The sequence below is a fragment of the Glycine soja genome, chromosome 11 (genome assembly GCF_004193775.1).
Source record: "Glycine soja cultivar W05 chromosome 11, ASM419377v2, whole genome shotgun sequence".
NCBI lineage: Eukaryota > Viridiplantae > Streptophyta > Magnoliopsida > Fabales > Fabaceae > Glycine > Glycine soja.
The window spans coordinates 6685230-6704401 of NC_041012.1; the positions used below are offsets into that span (position 1 = coordinate 6685230).

Genomic DNA, 19172 nt, shown 5'->3' on the forward strand with positions numbered 1-19172 from the left:
TCCATTTTTTTATCTTTTAATTGAATACTTCTTTTAATGTAATTTAATACTATTTGTCTAATATCGTATAAATGTATGATCTTATACACTTTCGTAAAAAAAAAAAAAAGAAGATATTGTAGTCCTAATAAATTTATTAAATATGTTAAAAAAATAAATACTACTAGGAAGGAAAACAATTTTGGCAGCATAAAAAGAGAAGCAGAGGGAGGTAGAAGCGCGGCAAGCTGAGTCTCCCTTTCTATAAAAAGGCTTCCAAGACTCGGCATTTTGTTTTAACCATTCAGTCCCATCCAACACTTGTCTGTTTTCCCTTCTTTCCGTTTCCGGGATTTCGGTTTCTCTCCCTATTTTATCCCCAGAAAATGGAAGTTCGCCGGCGAGTCCTCCGTCCCGCTCCCGCCGGCGAACCTTTGAAGCCCAAACAGGACCCTAACTCCCAACAGCAGCAGCAGCCACAGCAATCGTACCTCACCAACGCCGTGTTCTTCGGGCTGTTCTTCTCGGTGGCGTACTTCCTCCTCCACCGATGGCGCGAGAAGATCCGCACCTCCACTCCCCTTCACGTCGTCACGCTCTCCGAGATGGCCGCCATCGTCTCCCTCATCGCCTCCGTCGTCTACCTCATGGCCTTCTTCGGCATTACCTTCATCCTCCACCCATTCCTTAATTCCCGTTCTTCTCCTGACGATGACATCGACCTCGACATTCCCAAATTACCTGTCCCCACTCCCTGCCCCGCTGCCCTTCCTCCAAAACTCCCTCCTCCCCCACTCCCTCACCACGACGAGGACATCGTCCTCGCCGTCGTGTCCGGCTCCATCCCCTCCTACTCGCTGGAATCGCGGCTCGGCGATTCCCACCGAGCCGCGTCAATTCGGCGCGAGGCGGTGGAGCGTATCACCGGGAGGTCTATCCAAGGCCTCCCCGTGGAAGGCTTTGATTATGACTCCATTCTAGGGCAGTGCTGTGAGATGCCGATTGGGTTCGTGCAGATCCCGGTCGGCGTCGCGGGTCCCTTGCTTCTCGACGGAAAGGAGTACACTGTTCCAATGGCCACCACGGAAGGTTGCTTGGTCGCTAGCACCAACAGAGGCTGCAAGGCCATTCATGTTTCTGGCGGAGCTTCCTCCATGCTCCTCCGTGATGCCATGACCAGAGCCCCCGTGGTTAGGTTCAACTCTGCAAAACGTGCTTCTCAGCTTAAGTTCTACCTCGAAGACCCTCTTAATTTCGATTCCCTTGCCGTCGTTTTCAACAAGTAAGTTTGTTTTCACTTTAAGAAAGTATGTTCTTTTTTTAAGGAAAAAAATATGATCAAAGTTTTTTTTTTTTTTATATATATATTGATAGATTTAGTTTTCGTCTACTTTAAAATATATGCCGAATTTTTAGGGACAAAAAAACTAAATTTATATATTTTTCAAAATTTTAAAAACCAAATTTGTTGATAAAAAAAATAAAGAAATTAAAGACTTTTTCTTTTCTTTTCTTAACTGCATAATAACTTGAACATTTGTTGGTTTTATTATTGTGCAGGTCAAGCAGGTTTGCGAGATTGCAAGATATTAAGGCTGCAATAGCAGGGAAGAATTTGTACATTAGATTCAGTTGCACTACCGGGGATGCCATGGGGATGAACATGGTCTCCAAAGGAGTCCAAAACGTGCTTACTTTTCTCCAGAGTGATTTTCCAGATATGGATGTTATTGGGATATCTGGTAATTAATTAAATTAAATTAAACATGGCATGACATCACCCTTCTTTGCTTTATTCATTAAGGTCAAAGTTGATGTCACGATGAATTAAGAATTGGAACATATTTATGTAACAGGGAATTTCTGTTCGGATAAGAAGGCTGCGGCGGTGAACTGGATTGAGGGGAGAGGGAAATCGGTGGTGTGCGAGGCTGTAATTAAGGAGGAGGTGGTTAAGAAAGTGTTGAAGACCAGCGTGGAGGCTTTGGTTGAGCTTAACATGTTGAAAAACCTTACTGGGTCTGCTATGGCTGGTGCTCTTGGTGGCTTCAATGCTCATGCTAGTAACATTGTTTCTGCTGTTTACTTGGCCACTGGACAGGACCCTGCTCAGAATGTGGAGAGTTCTCACTGCATAACTATGATGGAAGCTGTGAATGATGGCAAGGACCTTCACATCTCTGTTACTATGCCTTCCATTGAGGTATGCCCAATTAACTAATTACTTATTTTGGTCTTAAATTCTTGTTATGTTTTAATGCTCTTTAATATGTTAGGGGTGACTTTTTAGTATAGTAAATAGAGTAGACGCCACTTGTAGCAAGTAGCAACCTTGAGATGGGTTTGGTTGGTTGGTTGGTTGGTACTGATAAAATGAAGAAAGACGTAAAAAGTTTAAATTAAAAATGGAAAGAAAAATAATTAAATTTCTGGCTTAAGAAATTCGGTAAGGTAAATACATCCATGAATAAGAATTCAGTAATTACCACTTACGATTTTTTATAATATTTTTTGGTAGTTTTTAAAATTCTTTTACCGTATTATTTATCTTATTATTTTATATTGAGAATTGTAATAAAAAATACTAAAAAAAGCAGTCCGTACTTTGAATGAGAATGAGAAAAATAAGGATGCCCAATCACATCAATGCAGAAAAAAATAATGAAAAAATCAATTTTAAATGCAAATGAAAAATAACGAAAAAAAATTCATCAAAGAACTAACACCTCGTGTATATAATGAATAAGACTTATTTGCGGATAGATGAAAAAAAAAAGAAAAAAGAAAACAGATACTCCTAATAAGATATTTTTCCTTTATTCCATTTTAGAACAACTAAAAAAATCATATCATAATTTTCAATATAAATCTTAAATTTTTCTCTCCTGTGCTGGTATTTTTTCTTCTCCACTTTTCGAAACTAAACCAAACACACCATTATTATTTGGCACTTTACCTCCGTATCGTGTATGAATCCGTCCATCCTATAGTAAAAAAGATGATATCATCAAAATCCGTGTCTACAAGACAATCTAAGATTTAGTGCCCCAAGTGTTTGTTTATCCCATATTTCTTTTTATATCTGAATTTACCCTGCAATTTTAATTTCAGTCGGACGCTGTTTCTTTTTTCTTTGTCGGCAATTGCATTCGCCAGGTGTAGAGAGAGGCATATATCGTGGGCAATCTCAGTGCATGTTTGATGACAATTGCTTTCAGAAAATAACAATTTTTTGAAGTATCTTACCTAAATTGATAAAAACTAAGTAATACTTTTACTAATCATATCTTGACAACGGCAACAATTTAGTGTATGCTAGGTTTTCCATTGTAAAATTACATTTGACTCAAAAGTCTTTTGCCAACATATCATAATCTTTATTTTTGTGTTTATTTTACTTTTATTCGTTAGATTTTTATTGGAACACATATTACAATAATTTAAATTACAAATCAAACATGGATGCACTTATTAATTATGATTTATATGTAGTGTTAGCAACTTAATAGTAACATGCTAAATTTAACGATGAAAAGAACTCCTAGTCATTCCTTCTTGACTTAATTAATTAGGATTTAGAAGTCTCGTCCACTGACTCGTCCATGTTAATGTTAGTTTATTAATTTGTTTTAGTAGTCAAGAACTGGTCGTGTACTAGGTTATGATCCCTGAGAATAATAATGCCAATGCATGCCACCTTTCAATGTGATATACGTCATGGTTTAATGGTGCAGGTGGGTACAGTTGGAGGGGGCACACAACTTGCGTCTCAGTCAGCATGCCTTAATTTATTAGGAGTAAAGGGTGCGAGCAAAGAGTCCCCAGGTGCAAATTCTAGGTTACTAGCAACCATAGTAGCAGGTTCAGTCCTAGCAGGGGAACTCTCACTCATGTCTGCAATTGCAGCAGGCCAACTTGTTAATAGCCACATGAAATACAACAGATCTAGCAAGGATATCACCAAAATTGCCTCCTAGCTGGACAAGAACTTCAAATTTGTATCGTCAATAGTAAAAGCAAAGGATGCAATGCAATTGTATAATTATTAGCTTCAGAAGGACAATTAATTCGTGTTGGTGGGAGATAAACCTGCATTTACAGTACTTCATTAATAATGTCTGTTTCTGATGTGTACAGAACATGAATAAGACTTAGTTTTGTTACTCTTTTTTTTTTTTTTTGGTCTTTTGTTGAAAAACTTGTTTTCATCACATGTATGTGATGTGTGTCGGTCTCATCATCTAAAGCAAATGTATCAAGGATGTGATATTTTAGTCTCTTGTCTGTTTTCTTTGTAATTAGTTATGTTCTATTCTCCATTATTTTGTTGTCATTATTAATTTGTCATTTTAAGAAGAAGCCAGACGTGTCACTTGATGGGTGATTTCGAAAACAAAGGAATTATATTAAAGTGAAACAGTACGAACCTTAATTTTGCTGCTTGCACGTGTTGAAGGAAAAAAAGAAGTGTATATACATGAGAAAGAGAGTGAGTTTGGTTCAATTCATTTATAATAACATGGTGTTAAAACGATTTATAGAACCTATGGGAAATTTCATCTATGTATTATAATATAAGGCAAATGCTAAAGTAGAAAAAGTTTTTTTAGGACCCATAAAATAATACTCAGTGTGGCTGTGTAATTTTCCACCGGCGCTCCCAAATAATGCATCAACAGTTTCGTTGTTTTTAACCTTTTGCGGTTATTTCCTGACAGCATCTTGCAGCAATCTCGTCTCCTATCTCAGGAACCGAATTGGCACATGGATCGCCATCTGATCATGTGAATCTCTGGCATTTGTGTTTCTTTTTTACATTATAAAACTTTCCATAAAAAAAAATTCTGAAAAGAAATACTACGAGACATAGTATATATTCATTCCATTTACCGGTAGGATAAAAATATAGAATTCAATTATAAAAAGAAAATATAGAATTCACATTTTAGAAATAACTTCCCTTCGTAAATATTTTTTGTGTGCAACTTCAAACTTGCATGCATATTATAGAAGTTGATTGATCAATTGAGCTTCTGACATCATATCGTAATCACGTGTATTTTGTAGTTGAGGTTTAATTTATCAAATTTTAGAGTAGATCTAAAATTTAATATATAAAAAAATGCATCGAAGAAAACGGTTTAGATCATAACATTAAATAAATGGAGGGAAGTTTTTGACTTTGTTGTTTCTGCTAAAATCCAAAAAAGAAAGTGGGACATGTGGAACTATGGATGTATTGGACAAATTCAGGAGTCCACTCGAGAAAAAAACGTCCATAGGTTAATGCACCATCCTAATGATAATTAAAAATCAATCAATACTGTGTGATCTAATTGACATATAACTATGTTATGGGACCAAAAATTTAATTCCAAACTTATTAAATAAAAAATACCTTAAAATATCAATAGAGAGAAATCAACTTATTAAATAAATTTTCATACTTCAAAAATTAATCTTTAGTTCTCGACTAAAAATACCTAAAAATCAACCCAAAAAATATGAAAGATGAGCTGAAGATGATGTGTGTCGATTTATTGACTTCTTACAATATAATAAATACTTTCTACATTAGCATATAAATTCTGTAAATGAAAGGATGAATAGGTTTTCCTTTAGCTTTCGAATTCAAGAGATTGGGTAAACCGAGCTTTGGGATAATTTTGCTAGAAGACCTTCAGTTGCAAAACAAAGTTTGACTTTCTTAATGGAATAACATACATCTATTTCAGTTTAATGATGATATACTATTAATGTAAAAAGATTCATAGTATTAATTAATCAAAAGTCATTATTAATTCCTCTTAAAAAAGTAAATTATTAATATAATTTTTAAAATAATTATTATAAGATTCAATAAATTTATCATATGTAGAAATTTTTAATTAGATGTTAATTTAAAATTATTTTATATTATCAATACCTATTTTTACTAACTGTTTACTTATAACATGTCTTGTATTTTGGAAGGCTTTACAAACACGTACACTTAATTAAGATCATGTTTTTGCATTCAATCAAAATAATACATAAAAACTATAGAGGGAAGTATTGGGTTGAAAATGGATCAAATTTTGTGGAACGTATAACCAAAAACATATGCTTTGTGATGACATGTTTTTTGTGTCCAATTGAAAGATTTAAAGAGTATTTTTTTAGGGACTACAATTATTTTTTATAGGAAACAATTCTTGCTCGAGTTATGGATAGAATTATATTGCTATAGTCTATAGAGGATAATGTTCTCTTTTTAGAATTTAACATAATTGTATTCAAACTTAAAATTATTAGTAAAATTAGAACAGCTTCAATTTATCTGCGTGCTCTGTATATTCGCATCTCTACACTATGGTTGGATATTATGCATGCATGGCACTGTCAACATTCATACCTTTGAATGTTAACTTTTTTATTCAACAGTTGTTCTAATAATGGATGAGTGTAAGAAGATAGAGATATTGCTGTGCACATGGAACGAGCCATTTACATAATACACAATATCAATCATTCAGGGGAAAAAAATCAACTGCAATAGAGTTTAACTTGTATTGAAAAAATTGTTACTTACGAAGGAAAGGGAGCTACTCCACTAAAATTGAACCCATCTTTTTTATTCTTTTGGGTAAAAAAATTATACCGATCTTTAACTCAACTGTGAGGGTGCTTAATTACCAGCATAAATGAAGCATACAGTCGCCATTATCAGAATTCAGAAGCCAACATCACCTCTGTTAATGAATTCGGTTTTGGCTTGCTTTGTGTTCTTTGTTTCTCTATTTGTAGATGTGAATATATATAACCATAGCATTCGCAATGTGGTACAATTACTTTGTTTATTTCAAGATTAACAGGATTGTTCCTAACATTTTTCTTTTCTTTTCATATAATTATCAATCAGAAATCTGTTGGGATCGAAGGAAGTTTATCATACGATCTCAATCTATCGATATTCGATAACATAATAGAATTTATAAGTTTCCTTACTAATTTAACATGAGTACTAAATACTGAAAAAACAAGAAAAAAAAAGGAGATAACAACAAAATAAAAAACCTTTCATGTAAGAAATAAAAAACATGGGACTTAATTTAGAAAATTAATCTCTATTATAAAATAAAGATAATAATATATACAAATTTCTCTTTCAAATCATACTTACTGTGTGATGTATTTTCGTTTTTCTTCTTTCTCTTTAAAAAATTACAACCATTTCTCCCTTTTTAATTTTAAATGACTTGTCGATCGCTTTTCTCAAACTTTTGATCCTTTTATTCATAAAAGTGACGAGTGATCAGATTTACATATTCTGATACCCTTGCTCTAAGGTAAAATATCTTTTCTTGAATATTTTTAAAGCCACCCCTGGTTACTAGAAGAGTTATTATTATCCTATATTTTTTATAATCTTATTTTTCTCATTTTTATTATATCATTGATATATATTTTCTATCTCTCGTTTTTTCTATACATACACCCTAAAAAACGAGGTGTACGTCCATATTTTTCCTAACAGTATTTGTCGATGATATTCAATTCAAGACTTTCAGCTGTTTCTTTCCAGCAACACTAGCTAGTTAGCAACGACGAAAAAACAGGTCAATATAGCAATAACAATTCATTAATTGTTTTCTAGCTAAACCATATATGTCTAAATTCCAAGATGAGGGGGCAATATAGCAATAACAATTCATTACTAAATCAGAGTCACATCAACGAAGTTTGGTGAGAATATCTGATATCTAGTTAGAAATTAATGAATGGATAGATAATCTATAGGCTTAATATAGACGCATAAGGAAAAAAAGAGGAAGAGAAAGGATAAAAATATTGATATAGTAGATCATATAATATTATAACGTGATGGAAAAAGGAAAATCAATAAATATTAACAAAGTACTTGAAGTTATAAAGTATTCATCTATTCTTATTCTATCTAGTTTGTAAGAAGTGGGAAAATTCCTCCCTGGTTGTTGTCCAACAAATCATACAAAAATAAATGCATTTGGTTTCAAGAAAATTGCACATATAATTTTTTTTTTCTTTCTTATCTTACACTTGATCTGAGTTCTGAACAAAGCACTGAAAGGTGAGTTTTGGCATGGTCTGTGGCAGGCAATAAGAGTTATTTACCGAATTTTACTTCAATACTACTGAACAACGACGAAAACCACCCGACAGCTGGTAGCACTTTATGAATGCACCTCAGTAAGCCAAGTTTACCAAAATGCAAGCAAATAAAATAATATTGCATTAATTATCATATCCATTGGCCAATTACATGCAAATAAATCATAGGAATACCCAATACGATCACCAGAAGTTGAAATTGAAAAACCAACTGCACCACGAATACAAGAATTGGGGAGAAATTAGTACTACAAACAGAAAGAAAAAAAACCAAATTTGCACTGATTTCTTGAAAACTTAAGGATAAAATTGAATCTTTTAAAATAATTTATGGATCAAATTTGATAGTTTAATTTATTAATTTTTGTTAATGAAAGGAATTCCAACCCACAATTTATTCCTCTTTTTTTTTTCTTCAACCACCAAGCCAACATTATAACTACTTTAACTCTATATGCAAGCCTAACTTCATAATCAAATTATGAATAACAACTCACAAATACATATTACAGCAGGTTCAGAGAAAGAATTTTTTCGATTCTTCTATACAAGTTAACCATTGCTTCTTATAGTTATAACTATCGCACTGATGGAAGAATTGGTCTTAATTTCTGAACTCCACACACTCCTTAATAAGTCAATACTTAAAGCTATAACTACTAGTTGTTATAGAGCGTTTGATTTCACATCCTTGGCCAGTTGACGTGAAAGCTTATAAAGGGAGTGTTGAAATTCAATTCCCAACCTTTGAAGTTCAATAACATATAAAAAAGAATAATATTATACTCTTCTATTCTTCTCCTACAAATTATATACTATCTTATAAAGCTAATATTAAATATAGAACACATGCAATACTTGCATACCAAGAGAGAATGCTACAAGAAGATTTAAAATTATTTTAAAAATAAACACGCAGATTTTTTATTTATTTATTTTGTGTTGGGCAAACAGACGTGCAGATAAACTGAAAAATCAGGTCCCAAATAAAGTTGGACCAAATTAATACGCACTAACTCTAGTGTAAATCAATCCTTTCTGGTAGCCATTTGCACCCGAGTAAAGGGAATATACTTAAAGCCACTCGTTGACCATATCAAGATGCTCCATTTACAGTACTTTATTGCTAGTAGGACTAGCTAACAATATTTGTAGTTTTTTTTATGCTTTAACATTTTGTTGGTTTAACAAGTATTTCATGGTATGTTTTCTTTCGGAAAGAAAAGAAAAGGAAGAAAAAAGAGAGTAGGAAATTAAATAGTATTTTAGGTTGTTTGGTAAAAGAAAAAAAAATCACTTGTTTGCTTGTGTAAAAAATGAAAAGAAAATAGATATATAAATAAAATGACATAAATGCCTTAAATAAATAATAAAGAGATATGTAAATAAGGATATTTTTTGTCATTCTATAAAAGAAGACACCCTTTTTTCTTCATATGCTATCCACAAATAAACAGAACTTAAAATTATAATGGATCGCACTTGCAAAATCCTTTCTTTCCTCTTTCCCCTCCACATAACAAAGAAATAACTCATTTTTTAAACTTTTTCTTCCCTCCTAAATCTACCCCCATAATGAAGTGTTAATGTGTGTTGTAATATAAATGCTTATTTTTATATAACCAGACTTTATGATAAACAAATATTTTTAAATATGTAGATTACATTTTGAACTTATGATAAATAATTTATATTGTGATACAAATTACAAGGTTATTTTAAATTATTGATAATTTATTTTAAGAAATTGTTGAAATTCAATAGAAATAAAGATAATCAAAATAATAAATTGAAAGAGAAAAGTTGGTTAGAAAATAAAGTATATGGATAGAGAAAATAGAAGAAAAGTGGTTGATCAATTGTTGGAAAACAAAAATGCTATGCAGATTATTTGAAACAAAATTTGTATCGAGCTCAAAAAAGAATGAAAGAACAAGGTGATGAGCAGCATCATAGGGAACTTGAATTTATAGGTCTACTTAAAAGGCTCCCTATCATGTGAAATCCTTTGGATGACAACACAAGGCAAATCAGAAATTATTTCCACGTTTCTATGGACCTTTCAAGGTGATTGGCATAGTCGAAGTTGAGACCTACATGTTGGTTCTACCAGCTTATTCCTAGATTTACCCATTGTCCATGTATCTCAGCTGAAAAATGCTATCAATCCTAATGTTATCAGAGGAGACTGAGCCGCAGGTTCAGCCAGCAGTAGTTCTAGCAATAACAGATAACACGGATGTTGGATCATGGATGGCACTAGAGAGGTTCTCATATGCTGTGAAAATTTCTATCCTCTGGTTTTCTTCCTTATTTTGTTTACTATCCTACAATTTTCCTACTGTTTCTCAACAGTTAATTCTAAGTTGGGAAGGAGTTTAACTTCTCTAATTCTAACCTCAATGCTACCATTCTACAACAAAGAAAAAGTGTCTTCAGTGTCCTTCTTTAAATGTGTCCTAACCATCATAACTGATTTTCTATCTTGTCAATATGTGTCACGCTAATGTCTCCTCAGTCCTCATATACAATCATCCCATGTCCAGCAAAGAAAAAGGCCAAAAAAAAAACTTTGTTAACATTAATTATCCTTCAATCAGGCCATCTCCAGGTAGAAATGGAATAGAAAGGGCCATCCAAACCATTACATTTCAACATCCAACATCATATACAACAACAAGTGGACCTTATAGATGAATCAATAATCATTTTAATACCTCATAGGTTTCACTTCACTGTAGTACATTTACACTCTCCCTAAAACCGATCCTGCCTCATTTAAGAAAGAAACTCGGCAAACTTGGTCTGCCAGTCAGTCAAATAACTTGGTTTAATAAGGTGACTTAGTACTTGTTTGGCAAACTATCAAAATCAAATTTTCTAACTGTGACACAATCTAATATAAAATCTATGACCGATATTAGTTTAGGCACATCCCAATTACATTATTCAATGGCTCAAATCAGTCTTACCGAACTTTAAAAGAAACAGGAGCAGGCTCTCAGTTAAATATCTGATTGAGTAAAAGATTAGGATAATAAGCATCCAAATTCATACCTTTGTGAGCAGGATTAGGCCTCAGCAACATGAACCCACAAAATTGACATCATTTTGCGTGAATGATCAGAAACATTTTCCACAAACCAAAAACCAATGACCTAATTTGGTTATGCCAGAACGAAACAACGGTACAGGGAATGAAAATGGTTCAGATCATTGCACGCAAAATGATGAACATTTAATGGGTCGCAGAAAGGAGGAAGCCTTTGTGCTCCGATTTCAGAGTAATTAAGGCAAATAAAATTGAATTTTGGGCAAAATCAACGCGGAAGAAGGATATATAGGTCTCAAATTGAGAGAAACCCTAAACGCAGGCCGAATAAGTTCTTTTGGTGGGTTAATGGGTTATTCAGATACCAAGTGTAAGTTTTGGGTTTCTCTTCAGATAGGCCCAATACTATCACAATTTTAGACCCAAGTTAACAGGGTTGATTTGTTGATTGAATTGATTGGTGAATCACCGGTTTAGTTAACTTAACGTCAAGTGTCATGCTTAATTTGCAAGAAACTTTAATATCAAACCCCTTATTACAAGTATAAATATCTTAACTTAACCTATGTCTGCACTTATTAGTTATTACACAACTCGTGGTGAAGATTCAAAACTCGTATGCAAACAATCCATTGTCAAATTCTTTTTTTTTTTCTATTTTATTTTTTAATTAAGGTACCAGTGTTACTGATGTTACTGAAGGAAATTAATCTGGATGTACACTCCAAAAGACCAATCGTGATCCTGATCGTGATTGTGATATATATATATATATAGAGAGAGAGAGAGAGAGATTTGAAATGGTATAAAGTCGTATCCCATAATCAACATTCAGAACCACACGACACAACATCGTTTTCTTATTTTCTTTTGGGACAGATTTTTTCTATTTAATTTGTTTATTGACCATTTGATTAGCCACTTCCCCCCTATATACCTACTTTATATGCTCATCCCTAACTTCTTGGCTAATTAAACCAAAATTTTGTTCATGAAAGCATACGTTACGTCAATGGTTGTTTAAGTGCTATGCTTGCATCTTTGGTGGCGTGGAGTAATTATTCTCTGCAATTTGATTGTTATGGATGCAATGTAATGCAGATTTGAAGGTACTTTTTTGTAGTTTTGATCACATCTTGCGGTTAAACTACTTAATAATAAATTTTTGTGCCGTTTAAAAAATATCCAGAATTGATCCAGACATGAGACATGAAGATGTAAGCGATCACCCACTATGTGGGTTGATGGACGCATTAATTAATGCATTTTTATCTAATTAAATATCCAACCTTGACGAAAGCTACGCTTATTTGAACATTCAAAGGATGGTTATATCTTGACAAAAGTTAACCAAGGGGTATTGTAGTTTTTTTTTTTAATCTGTTTCTTTTTCATAATTTTGGGTGTTATGAGTATTTTATTGTAAGAAAATTTAATACCATGCAATTTTGGGCAGGAGCGGACATGGAAGCCATGAGAGAGAAAGGAACAAACGAATACATTCCAGAGAATTTAGTTCCGGAAAATAATTTTCGATAACGGGGTATTCTTGGAATAAAAGAGGTATGTTAGTAGTTAAGAAAGGAGAATTTACCAATTGCCAAATAAAGTTTGAAAGAAAAAAAAAACTATATAAATTGAGTTGATGGACTTTTAAAATTTTCCAATCTAAAAACAGTAGTTTCAGTTACCCTACCTGAAGAGCAAATCGTTTTTTTTTTAAAAAAAAAATGGACTGGATTGGATAGCCCATAGCAGTGTGACGTAGCAACTAGCAATTCCCGTCTATGAATGCATGAGTTACACCGTGCGAGCAAATATCTCTGCATTGTCACAATAATGCACGTAAAATGCGGCCAATAAATAATATTCTTAATACATGTACTGGTGCACGTGAGCATCACTGCTTAAAAAATAATGCAAATCTGTGTCTGCAATAAAAATATGAATGTAGCAACCCACAAATGGAGATTCTAGTAGGATGCAGACTGATTTCTCTATTCTTCTATAGGAATTAAACATTGCTTCTGATTAAGCATTTTCTGATCTCCGGACACACCCAAGCTAGTCAATCACTCTTATCTTGTTGTAAACCAACATTTTGCAGGTAATGTTCTGCATCCAAAGCAGCCATGCATCCTGCACCAATAACACGACTTGCATTATCCTTTGAAGAAAAAAATGTTTATGAAGCATACACTTACAATTGTGGAAATTATAAATACAATGGCTAATAATAACTAACAAGGCCAAAGACAGCACAGTGCATACCTTATTTACATTGGTCTAAATTACTTGCCGTTTAAATATAATTAACAAGTATGACAACAAAGTAGCGATTCCCGATTCTTACAGTTTAAACTCTTACAACAACGAACATATATTCTCATTGATATCACTCCAATAACAAAAACAAATCAGCTTGAAAATGTCTAACACTCTACATACACAGTTAAACAAGGATTTGATGATTTGAAACACGTAATATCTTCTATATCAATATTTCTAAAGGAAGAAGTTCCATCAAAGTAACTAAAGGTCATTGGCAGATCAGGAACAATCACGTATTTAGTATCTTTCTATACAATTCACACTATAAAATAGTGTAAATTTAAGCCCTATGTTCAGACTTCTAGAACAGATGAAATAAGAGAAACTTGCCTGAAACAATAATCAAACAAGGTCATAAGGCTGCTATTGCAAACATAAATAACAGCATACCAGAGGCATTATATGCACAACATACACACAACCAAAAAAAAAAAAAAAAGAAATCCCAATACAAGACACAGATAATATAGTTCATGATGAATATTGATATGAATATGATATAAGCCCAAAAATCAGGTTTACTCCAGTGGAATCAAGGGGAGGAGGGTTGGGCTGAAGGGTGATGAGTAGATCATACTCAGGAGTCTGGACACACATGGGGAATTATTAGGTGTGAATGAGGAGGGAATTAAAAAGAATTAGGAGAGGAAAAGGGTTTTGTCAGGGAGTCTGTGCTGGAAGATTTCTGGGTGGAAGAGAAGTGTCTTCACTTTGTATACTATCCTACTATTTTCTTATTGTATCTAAGAGTTAATTAACAGCTAGTAAGCTGTTTAACTTCTCTGTTCATAAATAAAGTTCAGTGTTCCTTTCATCTATCTCCCCATGTTCTGCTGCTCTTCTGAATTTTAAGTTGCCTCTGGAGCTCCCAAATCACATTAGTACTGGTAATAGGGACATGTTTGGGGATCTAGGTACCTAGAGGGTATGGAGATGGGGATTAAAGTTGTCATCCATATGGGTATAGAGATCGGTACGAGTAATTTTTAAAAATATGGAAAAGATAATGGGTACCAGAGTGCCTTACTCAAGACAATACCCATTGCTGTCTCTAATTCCATGAGAAGAATTTTGGTTTAACACCTCCCACAAATCAGTGTCAGCATTGGGATGATCCCTTTTAAGGCTTTGTAAGGGAGAGGTCCTCCAGTATAATTCATTTCAAAAGGGGCCCAGAACTTAGAAAGGATGGCGGGAGAGAGGAAGGGGGCTTTTGGCAGGAGTCTGACTTGTTGCAGGATTGCAGGTTGAAGAAGGTCTCTGACTCTCCACTCTCCAGAGTATCCTCCAGTTGTCTTCTTCATTTTGTCTAACTATATAACTATTATCCTACTGTTTCTCAGAGTTAATTCTCTGCTTGGAAGGAGTTTAACTGCTTTGATCAAATTATATAGAGTTCAGTGTTCCTTTCACCTCCCCATTTTCTGCTCTTCAGTGCTCTGGATTTTATCAGATATAATGCAACAAGTCAAACAAATCACAAGTCCAAAAAATAACATGTGAAACTTGCTCGGTTCTGGTATGAACTAACAGACTTCAGTATGAAAATGGGACATGCTTAATTCCCCACCTTTGACCAAGGTTTGAAGTATTGATTAAGTAGCAGGAAATAATCAATCAAGTTTGCAGCTAAACATGTGAGAGAATAATCCAATTTGAGCTTCAAATGTTAGAAGCTGATACCTTAGGACATTAACTCTTTCTCTTATTTATTTTATCTCTGTAATCCATCCAATTGAAGGACTAATTCTGTGTTTGGTACTGGATATTCAACACATGTTTAGGTTAAAAAAAAAAAGCACGTCCAAATTCAAAAAGGACACAGAAGCAAGAGTAAAATGCTTCAGAGGGACGTGTGTCAAGTGTTGATGATGCCCAACCAAACATGCAGTAACTCCCAAATCAGGAACAACAAACAGGAGAACAAATTAATATGCTCTAAGAGTTCTGAAAGAACCTATACTAGATAGAAAATTTGTTGTACACCAACACTATTTTACAAACCTATACTACATTGAAGGTGAGTTCACTTCACTGTTGTACACCTAAAGTGTCTCTTGAACCGACCTTACCTCACTTAAGTAGAAAATCTGCAAACTTAGTTTACCAGTCAGTCAAATAACGGGCACTCAGCAACTTAGTACATGTTTGGCAAGCTACCAAAATCAAGTCCTCTCACTGTGATACACATTCTAAGAGTATAAAATCTATGACCGAGATTAACTTAGGCACATATCCCAATTACATTATTCAAGTGCTCAAAATCAGTTCTACCCTACTTTAAAACAAACAGGCTCTTAGTTAAATTAAATGATAATCTATGAAGCACGGACACCCCAGCCCCTTGTCGTGTTCGGTGTCCGACAAGCGTCTGTGTTAGTGTCCGACACCGACACGACACCCGTACTACGTTCTATATTTTGGACATTACAGGTGTCCACATGTCCGTGTCGTGTCCGGTGTCCGTGTCGGTGCTTCATAGATGATAATCAATCAACAATAGGAACCCTGCCAAACAACAGCAAAATACACTACCAAAATGGACAAAACATAACTACGCTTCAAAACCAGGGATCATATACACACATACAGCAATGTCCAATAAAAACTCTACGCATCTTAGATAAATCTACAACGTACCAGTGCCAGCAGCAGTAATAGCTTGCCTATACTTCTTGTCCTGAACATCCCCAGCAGCAAACACTCCCTCCACACTGGTCTTCGTCGTCCCCGGCTTCGTCACAATATATCCATCAGAATCCAATTCAAGCTGCCCGTCCAAGAACTTGGTCGCGGGCTCGTGCCCAATTGCGAAAAACAACCCAGAAACCTTCAATTCAGACACCTCTTGAGTCACCACATTCTTCACCTTCAATCCCCCAAGCACCCTCTTGTTATCTCCGCCCCCAAAAGCCTCAACCACCACCGAATTCCAAATCACCTTAATCTTACTATTATTCATCACCTTGCTCTGCATAATCTTCGAAGCCCTGAACGTATCCCTACGGTGAATTATGTAAACTTCGGAACCGTACTTGGTGAGGAAGGTGGCTTCCTCCATGGCGGAGTCTCCGCCGCCGATCACTGCCAGCGGCTTGTTCCGGAAGATCGGGGCGGCGCCGTCGCAGACGGCGCACGCGGAGATTCCACGGTTCCAGTAGCCTTCGGGGCCGTCGCCGGAGCCGGGGAAGGGGAGGCGCTTGGCGACGGCACCGGTGGCGACGATGACGGATTCGGCCTCGACGGTTCGGGAATCGGTGAAAACCCTGAAAGGACGGTTCGAGAAATCGACCTTGGAGACGGTCTCGGTGTGGATCTCGGTGCCGAAGCGGAGCGACTGGCTCCGGCAGCGTTCCATGAGCTCGCCGCCGAGGATGCCGTCGGGGAACCCGGGGAAGTTCTCGACGTCGGTGGTGGTGGTGAGCTGGCCGCCGGGGGCGATGTCGTTGGCCATCCAGCCCTCGAAGAGGATCGGCTTCAGCTCGGCTCGAGCGGCGTAGACGGCGGCTGTGTGGGCGGAGGGACCGCTTCCGATGATGCAGAGTTTGGTCTTGTGGATCTGAACGTCACCCATGGCGTTGGCGGCGGCGGAGGAGGAGGAGGAAGCGCGTCCAACACTGATCAAGTTTCGCACTTTCGTGAAGAGGTTCTTCCAGTTATGATGATTAGGGCAGATTCTAAATTTCATTTCCCTCCTTGCTCTTCGTCCTTTTTAATCTTAAATTATTTTTAAACTGTTCTGCTTTTTTTAAAAAAAAAATACGTGTAAAAATTCAAATTGGCTTTGTGAAATGAGAGATCCATGCTTCGATCCATAACTACTATCATGATTTATCTCTCTCTATAAAACCTTTTAGGCTTTTTCTAAGAGTTAGTTAATATTTTAACTTTAATTAAAAATAACGCTAAAAATACTAACAAGAGAAAATTCATGTTTCTACCCAAATCATCAAGTGAAAAGCTATATGCAATATCTTTCCCTTTTTCTTGTTTTTTATTCACGTTATTGGATTTTAACATAAAACCAAGCATACATTTTTTTAAAAAAAATTAACACTTATTTTATTAAAATTCAAAAGAAATTACAAATTTTAATGAGTCTTATTTTTTTATTCAAGGACTCTCTTTTAATTTTGTAAACAATAATAGTATAAAAACTGATAAACCGTTGTCACGTATTAACTTGTTAGTTTTTTAAAGTTTTTTTTATTTACTTTTACTCTTATTTTTAGTTTTATTTTTTACCATACAATTTTTATGAGTCTTAATGAAATTCTCTTCTAATTTTATAATTTCTAAGAAAATTTAGCCTATAATAATGCGTATCAAAAGATATATTAAATAGTGCGTTATTAATACTTTTCTTCATTTTATTGGGTAAATATTAAAATATTTTGCAGTTATATTTTTCCTGCATTAAATCCTAACCCTTCAAAAGATTTACTTATATAAATAAAGGTTAGTTTAGTTCAACTAACAAACACTATACCCACATTTGACAAGTATATATGTGTGACTTCAAGTAGTAATTTGTCCATCAGCTTTGAGGCCTCCCTCAACACTAGTAAACTCGCAGAGATTCAATCCATCTATATTTTTATACATAGAACAATAATTAGTATTAAATTTGATATTCTTGTAGCTGTAGAGCTTTCATCACCGTCAGATATAGAATTACACCTCATGCAGTTGAATTATCAGCTGCAGGAATCTAAATACTATAATATATTCTTTGTATGTAGATGGGAACATTAGAATGAAAGCACATTCATGGAACGAATCAACGTGGAAGTGGGATTTTTAAGAGGGTGATGTCGTTTATGGGGTTCTTGAGGAAGACAACAGGAGGAACAAACAATGTGGGTTGTTACTTGTTGGTTTTGTTTAGCTGGCCGATAGAATCTAACCAGAGCAATCTGTCGTTGGTTATCGGGTATTCCTAATTGTTCTATGTTTTCGGTTTTTTTTTTTTGTCTTTCTACGTAGGTTGTTGGGTGTTCCATGTTCATTGTTCGTGTACACAAAGGAAAGGATAACACTAACTGAGTGCTTAATTATAACTTATTGATATGCCAATAGGAATAAACTTTGTGCATCTCCTATTGTGCTAGCGTCTTTTCGAATGTGAAAGGGATCAATTGCGTGTCACACTTGCCAATGGAAATAACCTTCTAGACCTTATAGTTTGGAGGGAAATGATTAATATAACTGTTAATTTACATGACTTGCGTGTGAAACTAAACAATAAGTGGGAAAGGAAAAGTAAAGTCAATTGATTAACTCTAGTTCTCTGTTTATATTATTTTTGTCCGTTCATGCCTCTGTTTATATTATTAATAATTAATAAACCAAAACTCAGTCTTTCCCCCCTTTTTGGAAAAATAAAATAAAATAAAAACAACTTAGTCTTCTCTTTTGTTAATTAAACATACCATTCCCCCTTCTTCAGTCAATCCAGTCAAAGTATTTCCTTCATAAATTGGACCAACAAAGTGAGTTTTGTAACATCCAAAAAATAATGATAATATTGATTATAATATATATATATATATATATATATATATATATATATATATATGATAGAAGATGTATGTATAATTTAGATAAGATAAAACTAAAATATTTATTTTATTTTTTAATTTTTGAACATATTAGATTTATTTTATATTTATATATAAGA

The 19172-nt window shown here is 34.6% G+C and overlaps 2 protein-coding genes and 1 long non-coding RNA gene across 3 annotated transcripts; 1 reads left to right on the top strand and 2 right to left on the bottom strand.

The window, feature by feature from the left end:
* Window positions 1-210: 210 nt before the first annotated feature.
* Window positions 211-4298, top strand: LOC114372874 (3-hydroxy-3-methylglutaryl-coenzyme A reductase-like). Its single transcript, XM_028330429.1, has 4 exons — window positions 211-1261; window positions 1540-1721; window positions 1836-2182; window positions 3714-4298. The coding sequence occupies exons 1-4, from the start codon at window positions 366-368 to the stop codon at window positions 3954-3956; spliced, it is 1668 nt and encodes a 555-aa protein (XP_028186230.1). The 5' UTR covers window positions 211-365; the 3' UTR covers window positions 3957-4298.
* Window positions 4299-8209: 3911 nt separating this feature from the next.
* Window positions 8210-11470, bottom strand: LOC114375674. The gene is made up of 2 exons (XR_003658816.1): window positions 11167-11470; window positions 8210-8320 (listed from the first exon to the last, which is right to left on the bottom strand). It is a non-coding gene; the product is annotated as an uncharacterized LOC114375674 (long non-coding RNA).
* A 1451-nt stretch (window positions 11471-12921) lies between these two features.
* LOC114376106 (thioredoxin reductase NTRB-like) lies at window positions 12922-17233 on the bottom strand. The gene is made up of 2 exons (XM_028334028.1): window positions 16133-17233; window positions 12922-13300 (listed from the first exon to the last, which is right to left on the bottom strand). The coding sequence occupies exons 1-2, from the start codon at window positions 17178-17180 to the stop codon at window positions 13230-13232; spliced, it is 1119 nt and encodes a 372-aa protein (XP_028189829.1). The 5' UTR covers window positions 17181-17233; the 3' UTR covers window positions 12922-13229.
* Between the last annotated feature and the right edge of the window lie 1939 nt (window positions 17234-19172).